We start from the raw sequence: 22,016 nt of genomic DNA, 5'->3' as shown, positions 1-22,016 counted from the left end.
AAAGAAAGAAAAATAAAAAGAAAGAAAGAAAACCCACTATCCAGCAGGATTTAACTCTGGAAACAAAGACTTCTTTAGTAAAAGTGACACTTTAAAGGCATCTCAACTTCACTATGTATTTTTGTTGTTCTCATTATGAATTTGCACTACAGTCATTTAAACTACTCATTCATCTGAGAGCATTTTCTACAAGACTTGTATGAAATATTAACATGAGATCTCTTTTCATCTCTTTCGGCTTTACCATAAGCTGATTCAGAATTTGCTTCAGAAGTTCCAGTTGAAAAAAAGTTTTAAAGGGAGCRTTCTGCTCACAGGAAGCTGAAGATACATGAGCCAAGATTGCACGCGTAACTGTATACTGTTATGGATGAAAGCCCAACCTTTTTTGAAGTACAAGTATAAACACGGCAGAGTAAAAAAGAAAAGAAATATCCAGAAATGTTTATCATTTGCATACAAGTGCTTAAATTACTCATCCTTAAATCATTACAGAAATGGACAATGTCTAAGTAACTAGAGACTTGAATTGCAATGTTCCTTTTCTATCCCTAGATACACGTCATACTCAATTTTTGACACGGTTCCAATGCTAAGAGGATCTGCATCTTCAACAACACAGTCTTAACAGGGATGTGCATGTGCTCACAGACAAATGCACTTAGAAGTTCTTCTTTCATAGAAAGAATGATTTAGCTTGTGCTAATTCTAAATAAATATAGCACAACTTGTTTTCAAACATTAGTTTCAGGTCACCTCTCTCAACTAAGGTAACAACAAGCTAATGCATATTTTTATCTATCCCACTTCATATTAATATTGCAGCACAAGCCTGTGGTTTTATAGTAATGAGATGTCTTTTCTAGAGTCAATAAAGTGCCCAGAAATCCGAATTAAGTAAGTATGCAATGACAGGAACAGTGCCCCCCAAATTCTGTCCCTAAAAAAAAGGTTAAACAATCTGAACAAAGCTTTAAATAAAAGATGTTTCCAAATTAAAAAAGGCAAATAAGTCCACCATACATGTATCAGAAATACTCAAAAACACTTTTACATTTTATCAAAAACTAAATATCAGAGTTACAGCTGTTACAGAGAGTGGAAWTTTTTTTTTAACTAAGCGGCTTTGTGGAGATTCCTATAATGCAAATAATAGGTTAGCAGAATAAGGAGCTCTCTACAATCACACAACCCTGTAATTCATATCAGCTTAAATTATTGGCATTTGGAGATACATGTGTTATTAGCTTTCACACTGTTCATTTACCCAAGTCYCCACTGTAAAATCTACAGCTTATCTATGACAATCTGAAAGGATAAACAGAATTCAAGTGAAGAAAAAAATTAACCAAGTTAAAAAAAAATCAAGAAAGATACAACCAAAATTTGGTAATAATTTGTTCAATTTGGAATGATATCTCAGATAATTTATATCTTTCGTGAAGAGCTTTTATTTTTAGAAAACCTGCCTAATACCAAGGCCATCAAGAATCAATTAAACATAAAGAAAATTTTGACATCCACAAAGGACTGTTTTCAGAGAGGCAGCTTCACTCCCTTCACGTAAAACTGAATCTTTAGATAGAATCTTTAATCTTGTTAAATAATATTTTATTATATTGGATTTTTTTAAAAGTATTTAAGCCACTTAAAATCCCAAATACCATTGGTTTTCAAAGCTCTTAGTGATCATGAAAATTTCAGTTTCTTCTAAAAAGAGTATCTATGGAACAAAAGGTAAGAAAAAAAGGAAAAAGAATCCATGGAATGACATTTGTAAGCCAGTGCAAAAAAACTGTGCAGTAGGGCAAAATATGCCTTGAGTTGAATCCTGTGAAATCCACTGAAACACTGAGTAGGTTGGCGACACAGCCAACAGTTTGGTAAACAGTCACAAAAAGTACAGTTCTCACAGTACAAGAATGAGGATGCCTTTCAATTCACTTACATACACGGCACACAGTAACAGCCACATTTCCTTTCCCAGTCTCTCACTCCTGCTTTGAAAGAGACTCTAGGTTGATTCCCCTTGCCTCCACTCCTTACTTAATATTTTGTGGGCAGAGCAATGCACGATGGCTTTAAAACAGAAAAATTAAAAAAGTAAATTAATTTATATAATGATCCAAACGTTGTCTCCCAAGTAGCTCACCAATTGACTAGGGCTGGGTGAGGGTACATCAGAACCCTACAGAAAGACTATTTGGCCTTATAAAGAAAATATTCCTTTCGGTAGGGGAAATCCTTTAAACATACTGTTTTGTAGGTAGTGGAAAAAGGAGATCATGAGCTCCTCCTTTCCTCTACTCAGCACAAGCAGGCTGGGACAGAAGGAAATCCCCAAGCCCTGTTTCTGACCAAGAGAAGCCCTGCTGCCAGGCACTGCAGTGGGCCACAGTATAATTGCCTTCTCAGCATCGCTCATGCTTCTTGGCACAGAATTGTGCAACCACTGGAAGCTGTGTAGGGGTGAGAGCTCCCCCTGCAGCCCGCTGGAAATTTTGGGCCTTGCCCCAAATGAACGGCCTCAGGAACTTGGTTAAGGAGTGACAAGGAAAGCTGTGGGCCACAGGAAGCCCAGGACTGAGAGATTTAAGGGACCATAATCCTTAAACCCTCAAGGCTGGAAACACATATTCTCATCATAGATTTGTCCTAAGAAGGTTAAATGCACTAACTCAGCTTAAAAAGCACAACTACTTTTGCCTTCAAGTATTTTTGGAGAGAGAAATACTTGCTGCTTTTACAGCTGATAAATACTAGACTTGGAATGCAGTTTGTTTACAGGCTCTGATCTGAACCCAAGGCATGACCAGAATGACGCCTATGAATTACTTAAAGAAAAAAAAAAAAGTTTTATTCTGCTCTGTGGCATTTAAACCATTCTCATATCTAGAATCTCACTATTGTGCTGCACTTCTTTCCAGCTACTGAAAACCTGTAATACAGTATTCTGGAAAGACCTGCAGTAGATAATTAAAAAATTAAATACATCATTTTTTTAGTATTACAATTCCCTGAATATAATCTATACATACTCTTTACTGGCCTACACAGCATACACACATATATGCATCTCCGTGCTGAAAAGTGAAATAAAAATGCCAGCTCCCCAACTCTTAAAGAACTCTTCAAGATTTCTCTTAATCAAAATTTAACACAAAACAACACAGCCTGGAAACAACAAAAGCCGTACGAGTATCTGAAGACAACTTTCATTTTTAACAAGCTCAGAAAGTGGTCTAAGCACTGCACGTTTAAAAAAAGTAAGCAGAGTTCATCCGAGCATGAACTCTACAAGCACAGTCTTGTACATGTGAAAAAGGCATATTTACATTTAAAGAAGAAATTTATGTCTTCAGAGTCTATCAGGCTGTTAATGTTTACACACGTTCTGTATTTTATTTAAGAAAGAGCGCGCTGTTCTTAGGTTCTGGCTCCTTTGTAAAATGGCCTAATTATCTATCTGAACGTTAGACCGTGGTTTTTATTAACAGGTCTGACATCGTATTTGGCAGTTTCTATACCCTTTTTGGCTTCTTTTAAAAAATATACTATTAAGACTAATACAAAAGTCTATGCTTACAGTAAGGTCTGTATTGATGAAAATGCAAAGTCATAGTTTACCTCAGCAATTAATTGTCATGAAACACTTGAGTGCCATTATCATTATTGGCAGGCCAATCTCAAGTGCCTCAGAACAGTTAAGCAAAGATGAGCACTGCAGGATTAAAAAAACCACACACAAAATACATAACAAAAATTAGACAGTAGCTTTGCATTTTCTTTGTCTCCAACCGACACAGTTAAAGTGATTTCTTTAGTAAGACTTATGGTACCAGTTTATAAATTAGCATCTTCATTAAGGAAGTTCTTCACATTTAAACTAAAGTTGAGTAACTGAATATGAAATTCCATTCCTAAGTGAGGAGTGCTTTTCAGACTAGATCTTCCATGTTCAGGTCAGGAAGAGGCTCTCTCCAGTAGCAGAAGGAGCTGAATTCTGGGCACGGAAAGGCTGAACTCTGTTCTTTATTAAGCAATGGGAACACATGTTCCACAAGCTCACTTAGTCTGAAATACCTATATTAGAAAAGAAGAAAGACCATTATTCCACAGTCTAGCCACTGCTCAACTGTAGCCAAGAAAAGCTTTAGAAGTCTTGTCCAGAGGTCTATAGTCAATAAGATAGTGCTACTGCAAAAGCAATTTTCAATTTCATTTTGCCAGTTTACTTTTCTTTTTGAAAAGCTACAGTTAAGTATCTGAAGCTGAAAGTCTCTGGCAAATAAAGTATTCAAATGCTATAATGCAGATTGTAAGGAATCATAACAGTCACAATTATTTTCTAATCTCACTCCTAAATACTTTTTCTAACCAAAATAGTAAAAATGATCTTACGAGGATTTGTTTCCCTTAGTCTGTTCCTGGATCAGTTCACCCTTTGGGTTCACAGTAAATATTCTACAGTCTGGAACTCCCACTTGCATGTAGGCATACACATCCTGCAAAAAGCACGAACGAAAGAGCAGAAGGAAATCATCAGTGTGCTTTGACATTTCCTTATTGAACATAGTATAACAATTTCTTGAAGGAATAAGAAAATTGATATCAAAGCTGATTCAAAAAGCATACAGCAAAACTATCCCTTAAAAACGAACATTCCTTCCCCAATCCCTTCCTTCTCTTCTCTCCTTCTCTACTCCCCCCCCCAATCAAATCCCTGGAGTCTTGTTCCAAAGTGTAGTACCACAAACATCACCAAATCTATACCACACAATACTATTCCCTGTGACATTACTCTTCTTAGGAATATCCCCTCTCACTAGCTCAATTATAATAGCACTGAGCTGCAAAGAAACTACAGGAACTGAATGATTCAGGAACACTGAATTAAATAACCTCAGGTTATAACGTTGTCAAAAAGGCTGAAAAAGAAGACGGAAAGGTGTCACATATTGAATTAAATCTTGAAAATATTAATACAACTTTGTAATCTTTCTCACATAAGCAGTTGCATTAGCTTTTACTTAGGATATCTGCATGTAAGTTTTCATGATCAAACCCATAGCACCAATTTCCCTTTTCTGTATTCAAATTTAAAGAGATAATAAAAGAAAATCCTATTTCTTTTGCTTCCCAAGTATTTCATGCATTTTAACCCTTCAGTTAGAAAGGAACAGACTTACATTGGGCCTGTTTCCAAAAGCAGCATAGAAAGGTTGTTTACTGGGAGCAAACAAATTCTTGATATCATTCAAACATTCGATTTTGAACTTTTCAGGCTTCTTTTCTATTACTTCCCTAAAATAAAATTTGAACAGTCACATTCTAAATCACAATTTGATACAGGGCATCCTCCTTCCCCTGTTTATCTGTTGTTTGTATTTTCATTGTTTCCTGTTGCTAGACATATAGACGTTCGCAAATAGCTTTCCAAGGATTATACAAGGGCCGTGAAATGTTTTCTGATTTCCAACATCCATAGTAAAAAAAAATAAAAAAAAAGGTGAATAAATTGGCTAACTATATTCCAAGTTCATAAATGTAGTTCGTGAACTGCTTTATTGTAGACGACCATCTGAATCAAAAGTAGAAGACTGAATGAAATACACATAAACTTGCTACAACTACACCTCAGCCAAAAGCCTGCAGAAGGATTATTTATGGAAGCTGATGTCACATCATGGTTAGTTTTTGTTTTACTAAAATCCAAAAGAAACAATAGCTTATAAATGACTCCCAGATAGATATCAAGTCTCAGTAGCAAATCTAGCCCAGTGCAGAAYTGTTTGGTTACAGGTATAAAGTTTAAATCAGCATTTCAAAAAATTTTTAAACTAATTTTTTTTGTTCCATCCCTATCTTGGAAATAAGAAATCCCACATGCTTACCTATGAAAGGCAGAAAACAAACTGCTGGGGGATAACATGAGTGGGCCCCTAGGGAGAATTGTTCCTTTGTCATTCACCCAGTGTAGGTACCCTCTGGTCATATCCGCCATTCCAATGGCACGAGCAGAGCAATACAGAAACTTGTAGCCGTTCCTAGAAAAGAATTTTCAACTCAGTTCATATTCCTACTCTTTGCCAAGAAAAATATKCTGTTCTAGCAATGTCCAGATGCACCCATTTATATAATGACTCATTGTGGTAAGCTGCACAAACATACAGAAAAAGACAACAGTTCCCAATCGGAAAGGCATATAATAGTTTAAATACACAAGTTGGAATGAAGTTTGAGAAACAATAAGCAGGAAGGAGGATGATAGCACTAAGATTACATAGTTTGATGGACCAGATTGTGCAAAATGGGTGATTCTAAATGACTTGAAAAGCAGAAAAGCAGGCATTTATCTTTTTTTTTTTGCTTTTAAAGAAATGCCGCATTGGTTTTATCCAGCTTCTTCCAGCCCAAATTTAAATTATATTCATGACACATAACATTGGATGCCAGACCTCCTGTCCTGATTGATGATTTTTGGTTACTGCCAGAATTTGCAGACTTCATACTGAAGGAAGCAAAACAACGACCACTCATCAAGTCCCTAAAAATACTCGGCAGACTTTGTAGGTTTATTTGTTATACAGCATTGTATACAGTTTACATATACGGAAAAGGTTAWAAAGTTTATTGCATTTTTCAAAGACCAAATTCAACGTGGCAAATAATTCTAATAATATCCAAACTTTTATGGACCGAATACAGAACAAAGTTCAGATTATCTCCTGTTGACTRCAAAGGTCCACAGACCAGAACTGGGCGCTCTGTATCAGAGCTGAAGTCAGCAAAAGATTCCAAGACCCCAAGTATTTTTCAGGAAAAAAAGGCTTCTAAAATCAAAAATACAATTTCATTTTTCTAGTGGATCACCAACTATTTAAACAGTTGAACAGCTTGTCATCCTCAGCAACAACTACCATTTCTGGCATCAATACATTTTCAAAAAAAAATTTGCTAAGCAAAGGACTAAATCTAAAGAGTGAGGAAAAAAAAATGTACATTTTCTGTATTAAATTATCAATGCATTAATGTTATAAGGCTAGATACCTCTTAGATGAACAGAATATTTATAAGTCTATGATTCCTAAAACTTTTAAACCAAACACACTGTTCACCACTGCTGAAATGGGGAAGTCCTTTTTGTCCTTTTTTTTTTTTTTTTTTTTTTTTTTTTTTTTTTTTTTTTTTTTTTTTTTTTTTTTTTTTTTTTTTTTTTTATCTCCTTCCTCCGCTTTTCTAATCTACATGGCCCACCTCAGCTTATTCTTTACTTAACAGATTACAATGTGAGCATGTTCAATTGACTAAGCCAGACTGGGAAAGAGGAAACTGCTATTTTGGTGGGTTACTTTTGTACAATTGCACTGAATTGTATCATCCTATCATGCCAGAACTGGCACAAAGTAATAGGAAGTTGCAGCCAGCCTTTGCTGCAGTGGCAAGTTGTTAATTAGACGTGTTTCAGAACATGGTATCATYTCCTCAAAAGTGTTTGCTTGAGTTTGGTAGCAAACACTCCAAAACACAAAACATTTATGTACTGGGAGGACACAATTTAAGTCTGAATATAGATCGTACCATAAAAGGCACRATCATGTTATGATCAACCTGAATTGTTGRAAATAAACATATCCATGGCTGTTTCAAAAGTTTTTATTACAGTTCTCTTTTGCAATTACAACAATATCACACATAATTTTTAAGAACTCGGTGCAGAATCAAATGTTTGAGAAGGGGACTATTAAAAGTGGTAGCTTCCATTTTCGTAAAAGCATACCTTTGTGGAAATGACTTGGCTTTGTGAAGGTAGTAGCTTACTTTCCATCATTTAAACTGATGGACTTAATACACTGAATAATTATTAACAACAATCCAATTACCCACCCATTAATTCCCAAATTTCTAAAACCCCTAACTGCTTCATAGGTTAGATACCTACTCATTTATAGAATGATAGAGTTTTGCAATGCCCTGATGAGTCCAGTCCTTGCCAAGCTGTGGGAGGATCTGCCCTAAAGCATCAGATCTAAAAACAAAATCAGAGACAGCTGAAATGAAGCATACAAGTTTTGTCAAAGACAATTACTAATGAACATACAATTTACAATGAATATTTACAGAAATATTATTGCACAAGGTCCCAAGTGTTTCAATAGACAATTAGTAACTAGTTCAAACTGAGCAATTAGCAGGGCTGTATAGCAGAAGTCAGTTTCCAAGTTAACCTATAGCTGCTAAACCTAGAAGTCTCACCAAAAGGCAAAAAATGAAAGAGTGTTTTAAAAAAATAATGAAAGACGTTAATGTTTACCATACATCTAAAATGCTCTTTCTAGTTTGTTGTAAATACAAGTACAAATTGAAATCAAAGCGGCAAGTGTTTTTCAGAACTTTTAATAAACATTCTTTAATATTTTTYTTAAATCAAGCTTCTTTACTTTCTTTCGAAAAGCAGAATAATATTAATARAGCAAGATAAATATCAAATAAAAAGAACAGGAAAAAAACAGTGATACTTGCTTGGTTATCGTTCCATCAATGTCTGATATGATGATTTTGTCATTCCAGTTCCAGAGATATATTGTTCCTGCACATCGACAAGTCCCTTGATACTGAGTTGTAATACTAAATACAACATCATTAGGGCCATCTCTGAGCTTCAACTTTGCCTTTTAGAATAAATCAAAATMATTAAAAATTTAAATTGCCTTCACTATAGAATTTTTGCAATCACACAARAGCTACAGAAAATGGCTCAAATGTTCTTCCTCATCTACCTTGATTAATTGGTCAAAAAGTTAACCATGGTTTAACACTAGCACAGCTTTGGTAGTAAGATCTGTTTCATAGTCTGAGTACATATATTTTTCCCTAACTGCTATGTTTGCTTAAAGCAACACCAACTAGTAATGTAGTAATAAAAAATGCTTAACTCTGCTATTTTAATTCTTACTATTAAATCAGACAGAGTATTAGCAAAGCAGGAGTTCCATCTGGTCTGTGTGGACACAAACCAAGCATGCAATAGTATTTTCTGCTTGGTGGGTGGTTTCTCAAAATTCTTCCTTTATGAAGGAGATAATGTATTCAGGTTATCACAGAACAAATTTGCAGGTTGGACTGAAATGAATAAGCGGCACAGCAATTCAAATGTACATTATCCAAATTACTGAAGGCTGCAATGTCACTTTTTGACATCATYGTAATATAGAAGTTTAATTATAGAAATTTGCAAGATTTTTTCTTATCCAAACATAGAATTATGATTCCTAAAAGCAAGAACAAACAGAAAAACCCCAAAGCTTCCCTGCAACTGTCCACACTAGCACCAGAAAATAAGAATGCTTTAAGTATACCCCATTCATTTATTCCAATGCCAAAAAATGAAACTGCTAAATCACTTTTGATTTTGTGAAATGTTTAGGCATAGCTTAAAGAGAAGTTCAACTTTTAGAATTAAACAAAGAATAGTATTATGAAGCATTCTATGTACAAGGAAGGCATGCCACTTACTATTTGGTCTGAAGATAATCTGAGTGACTTCTTATAAGACGGAATGTTCCCATGGGTTGAATGCTCCACTGGGACAGACTCTATTTTCAGTGATTCTTTCAATTCCTGTGACGTTTCATCACTAGAAGAATCATCTTCTGTAGGTCTAATATAAACATCAAACAAAATAATTGTAAGCTGTAAAAAATCCTTGTTTAATGGTTTAAGATTCATATATTCTTATGCAAGATTAATTTCTGCTTATGTGTGAAAAGGATTCAAAATTAGCTAGTACAGATGGTACGGATAAATGAAGTCCATGACCTAGTGAATGCCCAAATAAAGCTAGCATATGCCAATAAGCAAATAAGACTTGTAATGCATGCTACTATAGTGGAGCTCTAGATATTACTATGCATACTCTAGCTGTATCCACACATGATGGGTTTAGTAGAGACATAACGTCAAGTGATCGCAAATACTGTGTTGCTGAATGAGGTATACTATAGATGAAGAGGGATACAGAACAAGCAATAATACTTTGCTTTTTAAAAAAGCTGTCACAGTTACTACATAATCTGAACTGTGGGCTGGTAARTTAATGGAGTAGCTCACCTTTCAAGGTTACCACAGACTTACTTCTCTGCTAATTAGAGATTTCATGATTAAAGGTAGCATTTAATTTCTCTCAAGTAATCAGTCACAATATATTCAATTTCTTAAATCTTTAAGGYACTGACAACACTCACAAATGTCTTTGTAAAATCATGGGAGAATATGAATACACACAGTGAATTACTTAGATTAAGACAGTTTTGTGCTAGATACTTCTAATTTTCAACTACAATCTTGGGCAAYTCATGCAGTGTAATTAATGCTATTTTATTGTTTCAATCATTTCCCATTACAAAGAAAYGGCAGATGATTCAAGTTATTCAAACAATATTAGGATTTTACAAAAAAAAGAGAATAACAATAGCTCAGAAACAGTCTGACTATGTTTAATGAATTACAGAGTAGTGGTTCATTGCTAAAGGTTACCATATATGTCTTTATTGCTCTGTCAGTTAGGTTAAGATTAAGAAGTAAACACAATAGGATATAGCATATAGAAAATAATTGTTGTGTACTTGTAGTTTCTGCACTGTTTACTGCCACATTTTTTTTGCCAAAGACATCTGTTTTCTTTTCAATAGCTCAGAGAAAAATGTTTCTTCCCACAGTAAATTCCTATTTGATCATTAAAAAAAAAAAAACACAGAAAGACAGTATTCAGTTCGCAAGACAGTCTTCAGACAGGAACACACCTACTATTAACTTGCTCTTTTATAGTTGCTGGCAGCTCATTTGCTCTTTGTGTCTCAGATTTCCCCTCCTTTGCCTCCGGTATCTAAAACAACGTGATAATAAAGAACATATTGTCATTTTAAGGATCTTAAGCTGATCCAAGAAAATTCATAGTTCACATATRAGCAAATAGGTATTAGTTTAGTAAATAAACTATATTAAGTGCTCAGAATTGTTTATTTGGTAATTATTTAATAAAAACATCCTTAGGAAGAAATGATCCATTAAAGCTTTCCATTTTTCCAGAAAACAGAACTCTGTAGGCCAGATGTTAAGAATGGCTAGTTTAAGATGATGAACCTAACATAAAGAGGACTGTCAACCTAACATCTCTAACCTTATATATTTTAGCTGTAATGTTCTACACAGGGTTGTTTATTTAGTAAATTTCATACCTGCATACTCAAGCTTTAGTTTAAGTTCAGTCTAAAATGGGGTATCTCAGTGTAACATCTCTCATATTGCACAGCACCTACCCTTCGATTTTTGTATACATTCCTAAAACATACTCAGTGATTGAAGAGTAGGTCTGACAACACTTATGAGTTAGAAGGAAGGATTTTTAAGAATATTGTACAATAGCTAAATGGAATATATTTTGTGGAAGCACATAGCGACATTAGTGAATGAAGAGTGGCATTTGAGACTTTAAATATACAGAAGTAGCTAACTACAACACTGAATAACTTTCAGCCGGCAAGAAGTGACAGAAAGCTATATGAGAAGCATTATAAGGCATTTCAGACTCAAATTATTATTTTTTTTTCCATCTTTTAATGGTCAAGTGAACTAAAATCAAAGTAGCTTTCAATTACCTGTTTAATCATGCTTTCTCTCTTGCGCCAGAACCACCACCTTCCAGACTTCTTTGGCATTTTTTCTTTGACCCAAGACTCGACTGTAGCCTGAAAATATTTAATTTAGTTAGGTGTGTGTTCCATTTGTATAGAAAATACAGAATCATGTGTTATTACATGTAAAATGTACACATATGTCCATTTACCTTGGGCAAACTTTTCTGAAACACCTGCAAACTCAGAATCATAGGAGCAGCCAATGCCCAGTTATAATACCTGTTTAAAACACATTATTGATAAGATATTACAAAATTTGAATAGATGTAAATAAGTAGTGTGCAAAATGCCCTTTCTTGCTGAAAACATATCTATTTGATGCCAACAACTAATATTAAAGTTTACTGCAAGCAGTTATTTTAATATGCACTATTCAGCATCAGTACTAATTGCTGCAAAACCTTGCTTCAGTCAAAGCTAAAATTAGTGTAAATCTTCAGTTCAAAAATCATTCTCTGTAAGACCAAAGAGCTGATCCCTCAAATCCACAAATCACAGTAAGACTTGAAAAATGCATTCTCTTTGAAAAGAGAAATTTTAAAGGAAATCTATAAAATAATTATGTTATGTAGAGAATTTACCTGTTATAAATCCTTATTACCAGATTAGGGTTGTCTATGAGTCCTGGATTTTCAGCAAATTCATGATAAGTAATAATATGTTCCATGAATTTTTCTGCAATAGAAGTATTTTTTTATTAATTAAAAATAATAACAWCCGCCCCCATGAAGTCTGACTGTTTTGTATCAAGGAAAACATTTGGCATTTCAGAGTTTTTGCTGATATTGCAACATTAGTCAAGATATGCTAATATGGTCTACCTGCTATCCATGATTGCCTTCTCTGTAACAAGGAGCACCACATACCAGCTATTCACTTCAACAATTACAGTAATGAGACAAAGAATTAGGAGGAGGTAGGAATCAATTTAGTGCTCAAGCTGCATAAAGACAGCCATGCTTGTCTAAGTAAGTTTTCTTTAAAAATCATTTTGGCAAATAAGGGCTCTACATACTACACTACAATTAGGGGGCGGGGGATGTTGTTAGTTTGGGGATTCTTTTTGTTTGTTTTTAAACACTTGTTACTAATAGCATTTTCATGATTAGTGACTACAAGGATTTGYAGAAAATCACGATTTAGTGTAAGTCCCACACAAGCATGATATACCAACTTATTTTTTTTTCAAATCAAGTCCAATCATATTACATGTTACCAAGAGACCTGTTCTTAGCCTTCATTAATGAAAGTATTTATATTTCATTTGAGCATTACAGAGGAGATGAAAAATGTACTAAAAGTACTGCAGTACATGCTCATGAAAATYATGTGGTCCCAGAAGCTGCTTCAAAGATGCTTCAAGTTAACTTCCATATTAAAATAAACAGGAGTATTAAGAAAGAAGAATCAACTTCTTGAGTTGAGTAAGCAAGTTATGAGTTAACAAATATTTGGGATGAGAGAAGAAGAGCAGGAGATAAGACAGTCTAAGACAATGGTATTTTTTACTCTTAATTGCTTAAAACAATAAAAAGAAGAAAATTTACTAAGCAATGGGATAAAATATCATTCATAAAAATTTATATAGGGCAAAGGAAGCAACAGCAGCCAGAAAGTGTGATTGGTCAGATACATAATACGTAGTGCAAAAAAGGACAATGAAATTGAAGACTTTAGTTCTCTTGATGAATTTGAGGCTAAATTCCACAATCAGTCTGCTTTGCAAATACTTGTGAATTTTACACTGTAAGCAATTCTATTCTACCTGGTGGAWACAGAAAAATCAAAGTTTCCTAATGTTCTTTTCTCACCAGGAACATAATTATAAGCCAAATCTTCATGGATTGGCATCTTCATGGATGGTGGAACTCAAAGGGTATTTACGTTACCTCATTTGTCTGAGCTTTATTAGCATTTATGCTTACGTACCTTTAGAAATCTCTCCATTTTCATTGAGACCTCCACAGAGCGACAGCGTGACATCAGGCAAGTCCATAGCAGAATCAGACATGCACTCTGTGCCACTATCAGCAGCAGCACTTCCTACAGATTGTGGTGACTGGGAACCAGAAAGAGTATCTGACTCTGTCCACTGCCTGAAGCCTGGGTCGGAATCACTAAAGAAAAAAGATCCACATCACATGAATATATTTCATGTTATGGAACAGAGTGTACAATGAATTACTCAAAAAATCATCTTGCTACTGGATTTCTTTCAAGTACTRTATGATTAAGAAAAAGCAATAAAAGGCCCAAACCTTTCGTAATACTGGAAGACTGAAAGTTTCCAGCTCTCCTCCTCCTAACATTCAGCTAAATTAGGAAATCTCTTGCCTGCAACATAACTAGATTTAAATGGAGAAAAGACTGTCTACATATTATCCCAGAACAATATCGTACTCTTCAATCTTAACTAGAAAGTTGTACAATAAGAATGAAGGAAAGACAACGTTGCTTGATGTCTTTAGAACACAATGTATTTGGAAAAAGTACAATGCAAAAGATAAGTGATCTTTTAGATGATCAGGGTATTTTTATTTAAAATTACAATTATTTATTTGATCCTGAATAATATAATTAGGAAGAAATTTGTTACTTTAGTCAATAAATACAATCAATTTATAGCATTAAACTCATAAGAGAACAAAATTTTTTAATATATATTTAATTTGTCCCATTGTTATCAGTTCCTTATCCATCCTACATATATTGATAAGTTTACAATTTTAATTCTAACTAAGCCAATAGAATTTGGACACTTCCTTTTTATTAAATTTTACTTTTACAAAGATCATCCTAGACAGTTATTCTTCTGGGGAGTATTTTCAGATTATAAAATGTTTTAATTTCATAAAAAATAAAAAATAAGTCAAATCTGAGACTAGGTTGCCTTGAATGAAGATTCTGAGGACTTTTTTGTTTGCCTGTTTTAATGTTAAAAAAACAACAAGTTGGAAGTGATGTACRGGGCAAGCAGAAAAATAAACTGAGRCATGCTCATCTACAGCTAGTAATATGGCAAAAAAGAAGGCTTATACAACAGTATAATTTAGACTTTTCCCTCTATTTCCAAAGYATATGAGTTCTACAAAGACAGAAATCTCTCAGTAATGACTTCCATGTGGTATTTTAGTACATTTCTTGTCAAACTGGAAATAGCTTTCTACAACAAGATCAGTACTGATTATTCCACAAAAGCACAGAAACCTGGAGTCCAATACTAGATGAGTCATCTATAGTGACTCATGAACACATAAAATCATACCTGTAATAATTTAAGTAGTTCAACAGCAATACAAATCTAAATCTATAGAACCTTAATTTAGAATTACCTTTTAGGAAAGTAGAGTGCTGCAACTTCAGGTTCCAAAGCCTTTAGGTCATCCAAGTAGATATCATCAGGCCCCTGATGATGACTTCGCTTATGYACCCCTGTGAATTTTAAAATTAAGATTACTGGGAAGAACCTATCCAAACACATTAAATAGCTATCTAATTGTGGAAAATTCAGATTTATTCATAGCATTTATAAATTTCAGATTTTAATTACATTTTTTTTCATCTAATACATCTAATAATACATCTAATATGAAAAATTGAAAAGCCACATTTCTACTTTTTCTAGCATTGCTTCAAGTTTGGCAGCTCATGTCAGAGAAACAGATGAACAGTTYTATTATATACCTTTCTTTTTCGAAGGGGAGTCAATTTTTGCTGGTGGCTTTGTTTCTGGTGATGGATCCACCAACAATCGAGAATGATGATCAGCATCTAATGGTAATGAATCTTGTGGTTCTACGATTGCAGAAGCAAGGGAATCTTTAACATCCATCTGCTTAAGCAGAGGATGAGTTCTTGGCTCAGGTTTCAGTACTGTACAGATGGAATCTTTCACCACATCATCATCTTCAACTTCATCAGAGCTGAGGATGACCCTAAAATGGGTCTTCTCTGATGGTGTAATGGTAGCTGTTCTGAGATGTTCCAGTTTTTCTTTCTTGCTTATCTGAAAAACGAAACTCTAGTCAATCCTTTAATTTCACAGATCATTTATTTTATTCCAGTCTAAACATTAAATCTAAACTTATATTAATTTTTTTCACTAAGCTTGGACTYGTGGTCAGGAATAAACTAGATAAGCACTTAACATATTTTAGCAACATAAAATACAGCTCATCTAATTAGCCATTTCCTACAACAGAAGCTACATACTAGCTTATTTACAAGTTCAGTAAAGAAATCGGACTAGAAAAATTTTGACTTGATCAAACCAGGGAAAGAAAAAGCAAAAATATGTATGTACTAGAGGCTTATGCCATCAGTTGTCCTATTAGATAATAAGTTCACTCAATCAGGGCTCCTATTTCTCTGTAAAGAACTACAACTTTACTTAGAAGAAGTAAAGGGAATTAATTTCTTCAGTTGTTTTCTTTTGTATCTAACTAAGTTTTCAAAAATTACAGATTTTCACTGCTAGGTTTTCTGGATTAACTTCGCTGACTAACTTTTGAAATCAATAAAGCTTACTATCAGACAGCCACAAGGGGGTGCTCCTTTCCTATTTCAGTTGAATGTTCTGAATAACAGCAGCAGATTCCCTATACATTTTAGGTCACAGTTTCAGGTAAGCAAAAATTCGGTTCAGAGCTCCAGGCAATAAATAACTGTACCTTGGTGGATTCTGGGAATCCTCCCCATGTCCACTCCATGTGAGATTCAGATCTAAGCAAGCTCTCAGCAGGTTTAACTTCTAGTTCTGAATCACTCTTAGGGCAGACTGGCTCTGAGAAAGGGCTAACAGAACAAAAACAAACAAAAAAAGCTACAGTGTTTAAAATGCATTCGTTGTGCAGCTAGTGTTGGTAGAGTTTTCTCTGGCTTAACAGAGCTACAGTTATTCAGCAACGGGGCAAGATGCCCAGCTGGGTTTTCAGACAGTGAGAAATTAGGTTAAAACTAAAATCACATTGAGAGACTTACATACTGATCACCCTATAAGATTTCTCCACTTCTGGTTTTCCAAAAAAACCCAAAACAACAAAAAACAAAACAAAAAATAGCAAAACAATAAAAGTTTAGCCACTATCAAAAATTAAGAGAGAAGTTAGCTTTAAATTTGTTTTCTCACTACAAGGTACTTTAGCTTGCTATGCCAAAACTTCAGTAAAAAATATATATATATATATATATATATATATATATAAAAAAAATAAAAAAGTCTTGCAAACCTAACTTCCAAATGTATGAAGCAACATCAATTCCTAGTCTATAGGCAAGGGAAAACAACATTAACAAGGTATGTTAGAGGAGGCAAGACACACTACTTTACATAACTTCCTTCAGATATGTTTGTACTACATGACCTTTTAAGGTTCCATTCTAATTTTTCTTTCCATAGTAATTATGGATTATATTGTATCCATAAATCAGAGAGGGATGTCTGAAACGTGCTTCAGCCGGGACCACTCAAGCCAGACGAATTCACTTTACATAATGCTAGAAAAGTGTTATTTTGAAATCATTCCGCTCTTACAATCTTACAGAATTAAAGGGAACATAAAAGGTTGTTGCTTGGAAGTAATATTTAACATTGGGAAAGGTCCAAGTCTATCCTTTATGAAAAGGTCATTTATATTTCACTTCATAGACATACTGCCCTTTCTGTACTTTAACATTCATAGTGCATTTATATATAAACACCACATAATACTAAAAATCTTACAGTAACTCTTAGAATTAATTCTTCTGAGGATTTTTTTCTTTCTAAATTCCTGAAAGAAACAATTATTCAATGCAGTATCATATCTGAACCTCTGTAGAGGTTTGTAGGGCCTCAGCTTTGCAACTAGAAACAGATCTCACAGTAGGCAAATCCAATCATACCAGATTATATCGATTAGACTCCAGAGCTACAGACTTTCCAAAGCTGGTACAGCCAAAAAATGGTAAGAACAGAACAGTAAAGACAYCACTAGTCTATTTTTATGTGAATCTGAGAGATATCAGAAAATCCAAGATAGGAGGAAACTTAAACAGATCTACAAGATGTGATTTGCTATCTTACTGCTGAGTTCCAGCTTTCATTGGGGATACAAAAGGGAACCATTTAGAGATTTTTTCTCATTTTTCCTTTAACAATTTCTAAAGAAATTACATTTTCTATATTATTAGAAGCGCTTATTTACAGTAGCATGTCAATTAAAATACATTTGCAAATTTATTTTCAGGAAGAATACGAACTTACTTTTCCTATGTGCAAAACAATGTGTTCTGTCTAAATCACAAGTCAACTGGCAGCCATGCAGACATATTAATTTGTGTCTAAAACTAATTCTTAATAATTAGCAGTACCTGCAAAGAACTGTATAACTCAGGGCATTAAGAACCAAAGTCCTGTATGTTTAAGCAAATGGAACAGCTTTCCATTTTCAGGGATAAGTTTTAAGTCAAAAGGCCCATACCTGCAATACTGATCTAGTCATGCTAACATTGCCTATTAGAAAAGGAAGAACATTGATGGTATCAGATAACAATTGCTTAATAGYTATTTTTTTAGGTTTTATTCTAGTTAGTAAGGCAGTATTTTGAAACAAATAGAACTGTCCTCATGGAAGAGATTTAGGATTATTATCTTTGCTTGGCTCCCTGCAACGGTTCTGAATAGTGAGATGACCAGCCTCAAGTGTAAAAGACAAAACCAAAAAAAACCAAGACCAAAACATTCCCTCCTCCCCCTGCCCAGAACACTTTCCCATTTAGAGTAAGTCATGACCATCTCCTGTCATAGTTAAGACTGAAGCTTTGGAAGAGATGYGGATTTTAACATGAATGAGTATATGTGCAGAGAGAAATCTTCTATCCTTTTATTAACGGTGGCAGTTAAGGTAGATAGCAGCCAAGACACCTGTGGCTGCCCTTTGCTATTTCTTCATCAAATCTTATTTTTTCTGCCTACATTTTAYGGAAAATATTAAACTCATGAATACATTCCAGATAATGCATTCCTCGGCTCCCAGACATATCTGGCCCTACTCTTAAACTGCAAGACAAATTAGTAAATCTGTGGATGTTACCACAATAAAGTATCAATCCAAAGATACAAAATAGTTTCAAATATAACTCAGCACTTTCCTAATGACCTCTTAATTTCTTGAATGGGTAACACCACAAAGCTTGTTAAAAGTTTAATATTGCTTCTTAAAAACAGTAAAGCAGGTGCAATGAAGGAAGATACGCCCCTATATACCAAGTTCCCCTATATACTATGCCCCTATATACTGAGTTTATATTACAATTTACAAGCAGCTAGCAGCTCATTCAGGTTACCTATGTTGCTATATTAAGCCTTTCAGAAGTGCAAAAATTAAAATTCCTTCTCTGTTTCCAAGGCAATAGCAAATCTTCTCTGTCTCCAATAGCAAGCCTATTAAGCTTTTATCAAAAAAAAAAAATTGCTCTCTCTCAAGCATGTAAAAAGTCTTCTGGAATTAGGAAAGAAATCCTACAGCTAAAATATAGATGACTTGCTTCAAACCTTTCTCCTAGATTTCCTGTGTTACTTAAACAAATCACTTATTTTCTTCTTCCACTATAGAATTTTCTTCTACAGTTTGGAATGGTTACTTATTAGAAACTAAGTTCTTCAACATATACAGTCAAGGATGCATTCAGATAAAACTTTAAATGTCCTGTCATTTGGAGGTGGAAAAATTTTGCTTTTGCAGAGGACCCATTCATRTCTTGCCACTTCTCAGGTTTTTGGCTCAAACAGGAATACAGAGACTTGAGTTACTTATTTACAGATATTTGATGTATTGAGGTTTTGATTCTATGGTTGCGAAAGATTCAGAAGGAAAGAGAGGAAGAAGAATGGGAAGTAAATAAATGTGAGCTTCATATCTTAAAGAATTCTGGTTAGTGGTTGGTCATAACTCAAAAGTTGCAGCCTCTTGTTTTAAGGGTACAGTTATACAGCAGGAGATCACAGAACCACTAAGGCACAAGAATGCCACTGAACTGTTTCTTGGCCACTCTAAGACAGACACTTGTAGTACCACATCAACTCTGGACACCCCTTTATGAAGGGATGAATGGAGTTYCAGGTAAGTAGTTTTGCAAGTATGACAACAGAAACATTTTTCAGCCAAGTCAGATAAATTCTGATGAAGTTCTATCTGATGAATGAAGTGAACTCTACACTATTTGTCCCTGAAGTTTTGATACAGCCCATGGTTCACTTTAAGGGTCTTTCCAAGGACGGTCACTTGGAATTGGCATCTATCAGGTACCAGAYAGAAATAAACTGGATGGTCATTTCCCCTTCTTCCTCCCTGCAAAAAAGGACACCCCAAAGATAAAGAACCTTTCTTGCACTGATGTTACTACAGGGAATCTCATTGCTAGGGCTCAGGAAGGGAGAAAGGCAGATGTGCTCTGGGACTCAAGCAAATTTCTCTCAGATGGCATCTAAATGTTCGGATGAGTGCACTATTCTGTAAGGGAAAAAAACAGAAAATGCTGTTRTATTTGGGAAGAGGCAATATATTGGTGAATTCCTCAGGACAGCTTCACAGCTGCAAAAGTGAGGGAGGGATGAATCATGTCTCCTAGATACAACCTGCTCATCTATGTTAGTTACAATTTGACACACTGAGAAGGAATATCAGCCTGCCTTGACAAAGGGCTCTATGCTACAACTGGTTAGGTGACATAGTCCATATGACACCCTGTCAATCCTCAGGATCAAACACTGATGTTTTTTAATCATAAATTATGATTCTGAATGACTTGTGAGAATACTTGAAGACTATATCTCACTGAGTACAGCTGAGGAGCCCAAAATATAAAAAGGGATGACAATGGGATTTCCTGTCCAGGTGCTCCCAACTGCTCATTAATGAACTATGTACTAGGGTAATTAGGAGGCACCATGGACGGTGTGGTGCCTTCAGATGGTTCTGAAGTTGCAACSCCAGAAACAGACAGATTATGTGCACTTCAGAAAACATATTCTGAAGCTTGGAGTATTCTCGATACCAGAAGAGTATGCATACAGAAGGAAAAATGCAACAACTATATATCACAGAAGGCTGGTCAGTAATCCTCAGTGACACTGTGAATCCGCTGTGAGGTAAAGTCTCCAGACAAACTGAAAAACAGCAAAACTAGATAACCTCCAAAGAGTTAAGATGAACCAAGATGTTGCTCAGTATGCTTCATGCTAGGTACTTATATTATACACAATGCATAGGAAAGGGCACAGTATGAAATCTAACTGTAGCTTTCCAAAGACAGCGCAAAGGCTCGAGTCCTAGGTCACATGGACAGAATATTTTCTTGTACAGACATGGATTAATGCTAGAGTGGTGAAAGCCAAACTCCTGAAGGCCAAGTCTTGAAAAACTTAGAACGGCAATTGAATAAAGGAGCTTGAAGAGAATAAATTGAAGCGCTTGAATGTATAAACAGAAGTGTCCCAGTCATTGTAACCGAAAATTGACTGKAGGGTTGCATTATATAATTTGTAAGAATCTGCAATAATCTACTACTTTTGCTAGTATCTCTGTTGGTATCTGGGTTGGTATCCTGGTAACTAGCAAATCCTCTGTTCTGAACTGGCTCAAGTTCAGGGCCTAGCTTTATCTAGAGTAATTTTAAGTTATTTTACCTGGCAAATTCCAACCTACATGCTCAATACTTTTGCTTTATAGCATGTCAATCATTGTTTATGGTAGGCTGAATCATAGGGAATACATCTGCTTTCCCATGCCTTTCTCAACTTAAGCAAATCTTATCAACTGTACTTTGTTTCTTTGATAGTGAATTTGAGCAAGAAAAGTTCTGTTCATCTGTTAAAAAAGACACAGATTTTGTTTAATATATGCAATATAAACAGAGTAGAAAGTTCACAAAAAGTTCCAAGTAAGTAGCAAATTCAGCAATTGATATGACAAAAAGTTAGGYGTGTCTGATAGTTCCACAGATTACAAAGTGGCTTACTTCTCCAGAGGGGACCAGTCTCCATCAGACAAGGGGTAATGATCCTTCGAGTGATAAATCAAAGTTTCTTTCTGTTCTTCACCCTTCGGTGATGAATTTGAGGATCCTCTGTGGAGATACACGAGACACTAAGTAAGTTAGCTRTAAGAATATCTACATGCTAATTCAGTTAGAAAAATCACTTATTATTAAAAATCTAAGATCAAAAGAAAAAGGTGTATTAATAACTCACTACATGTAATGCATCTTTATACAACCTAAAATATGCAAAAACCCTACTGTTAATAGTTAAAATATCACAAGAGCTTAAAAATCTACTAC

The 22,016-nt window shown here is 34.8% G+C and overlaps 1 protein-coding gene across 5 annotated transcripts in view; it reads right to left on the bottom strand.

Moving 5' to 3' along the window:
- Positions 1-102: 102 nt before the first annotated feature.
- LPIN2 (lipin 2) overlaps positions 103-22,016 on the bottom strand; it is a 47,452-nt gene continuing 25,538 nt past the window's right edge. For 4 of the 5 annotated variants that reach the window (XM_085319344.1, XM_085319343.1, XM_085319347.1 and 1 more), the window contains exons 5-20: positions 21,696-21,803; positions 16,367-16,490; positions 15,381-15,702; positions 15,029-15,128; positions 13,626-13,813; positions 12,278-12,371; positions 11,846-11,915; positions 11,658-11,747; positions 10,803-10,885; positions 9,517-9,661; positions 8,524-8,672; positions 7,943-8,029; positions 5,895-6,047; positions 5,190-5,304; positions 4,402-4,505; positions 103-4,083 (exon numbers count right to left, since the gene is read on the bottom strand). In XM_085319344.1, coding sequence (XP_085175470.1) covers positions 3,939-4,083; positions 4,402-4,505; positions 5,190-5,304; positions 5,895-6,047; positions 7,943-8,029; positions 8,524-8,672; positions 9,517-9,661; positions 10,803-10,885; positions 11,658-11,747; positions 11,846-11,915; positions 12,278-12,371; positions 13,626-13,813; positions 15,029-15,128; positions 15,381-15,702; positions 16,367-16,490; positions 21,696-21,803 — 2,077 coding nt within the window. In that variant the 3' untranslated portion in view covers positions 103-3,938. The remainder of the gene's footprint in view (positions 4,084-4,401; positions 4,506-5,189; positions 5,305-5,894; positions 6,048-7,942; positions 8,030-8,523; positions 8,673-9,516; positions 9,662-10,802; positions 10,886-11,657; positions 11,748-11,845; positions 11,916-12,277; positions 12,372-13,625; positions 13,814-15,028; positions 15,129-15,380; positions 15,703-16,366; positions 16,491-21,695; positions 21,804-22,016) is intronic. The other variant, XM_085319345.1, reaches the window with a different exon arrangement.

This window comes from Rhea americana, unplaced genomic scaffold (assembly GCF_003343005.1).
Source record: "Rhea americana isolate MKP2758 unplaced genomic scaffold, rheAme1 scaffold_58, whole genome shotgun sequence".
Taxonomy (NCBI): Eukaryota; Metazoa; Chordata; class Aves; order Rheiformes; family Rheidae; genus Rhea; species Rhea americana.
Note: the sequence above shows the minus strand (reverse complement) of the source record. Positions and strands in the feature narration are given on the sequence as shown.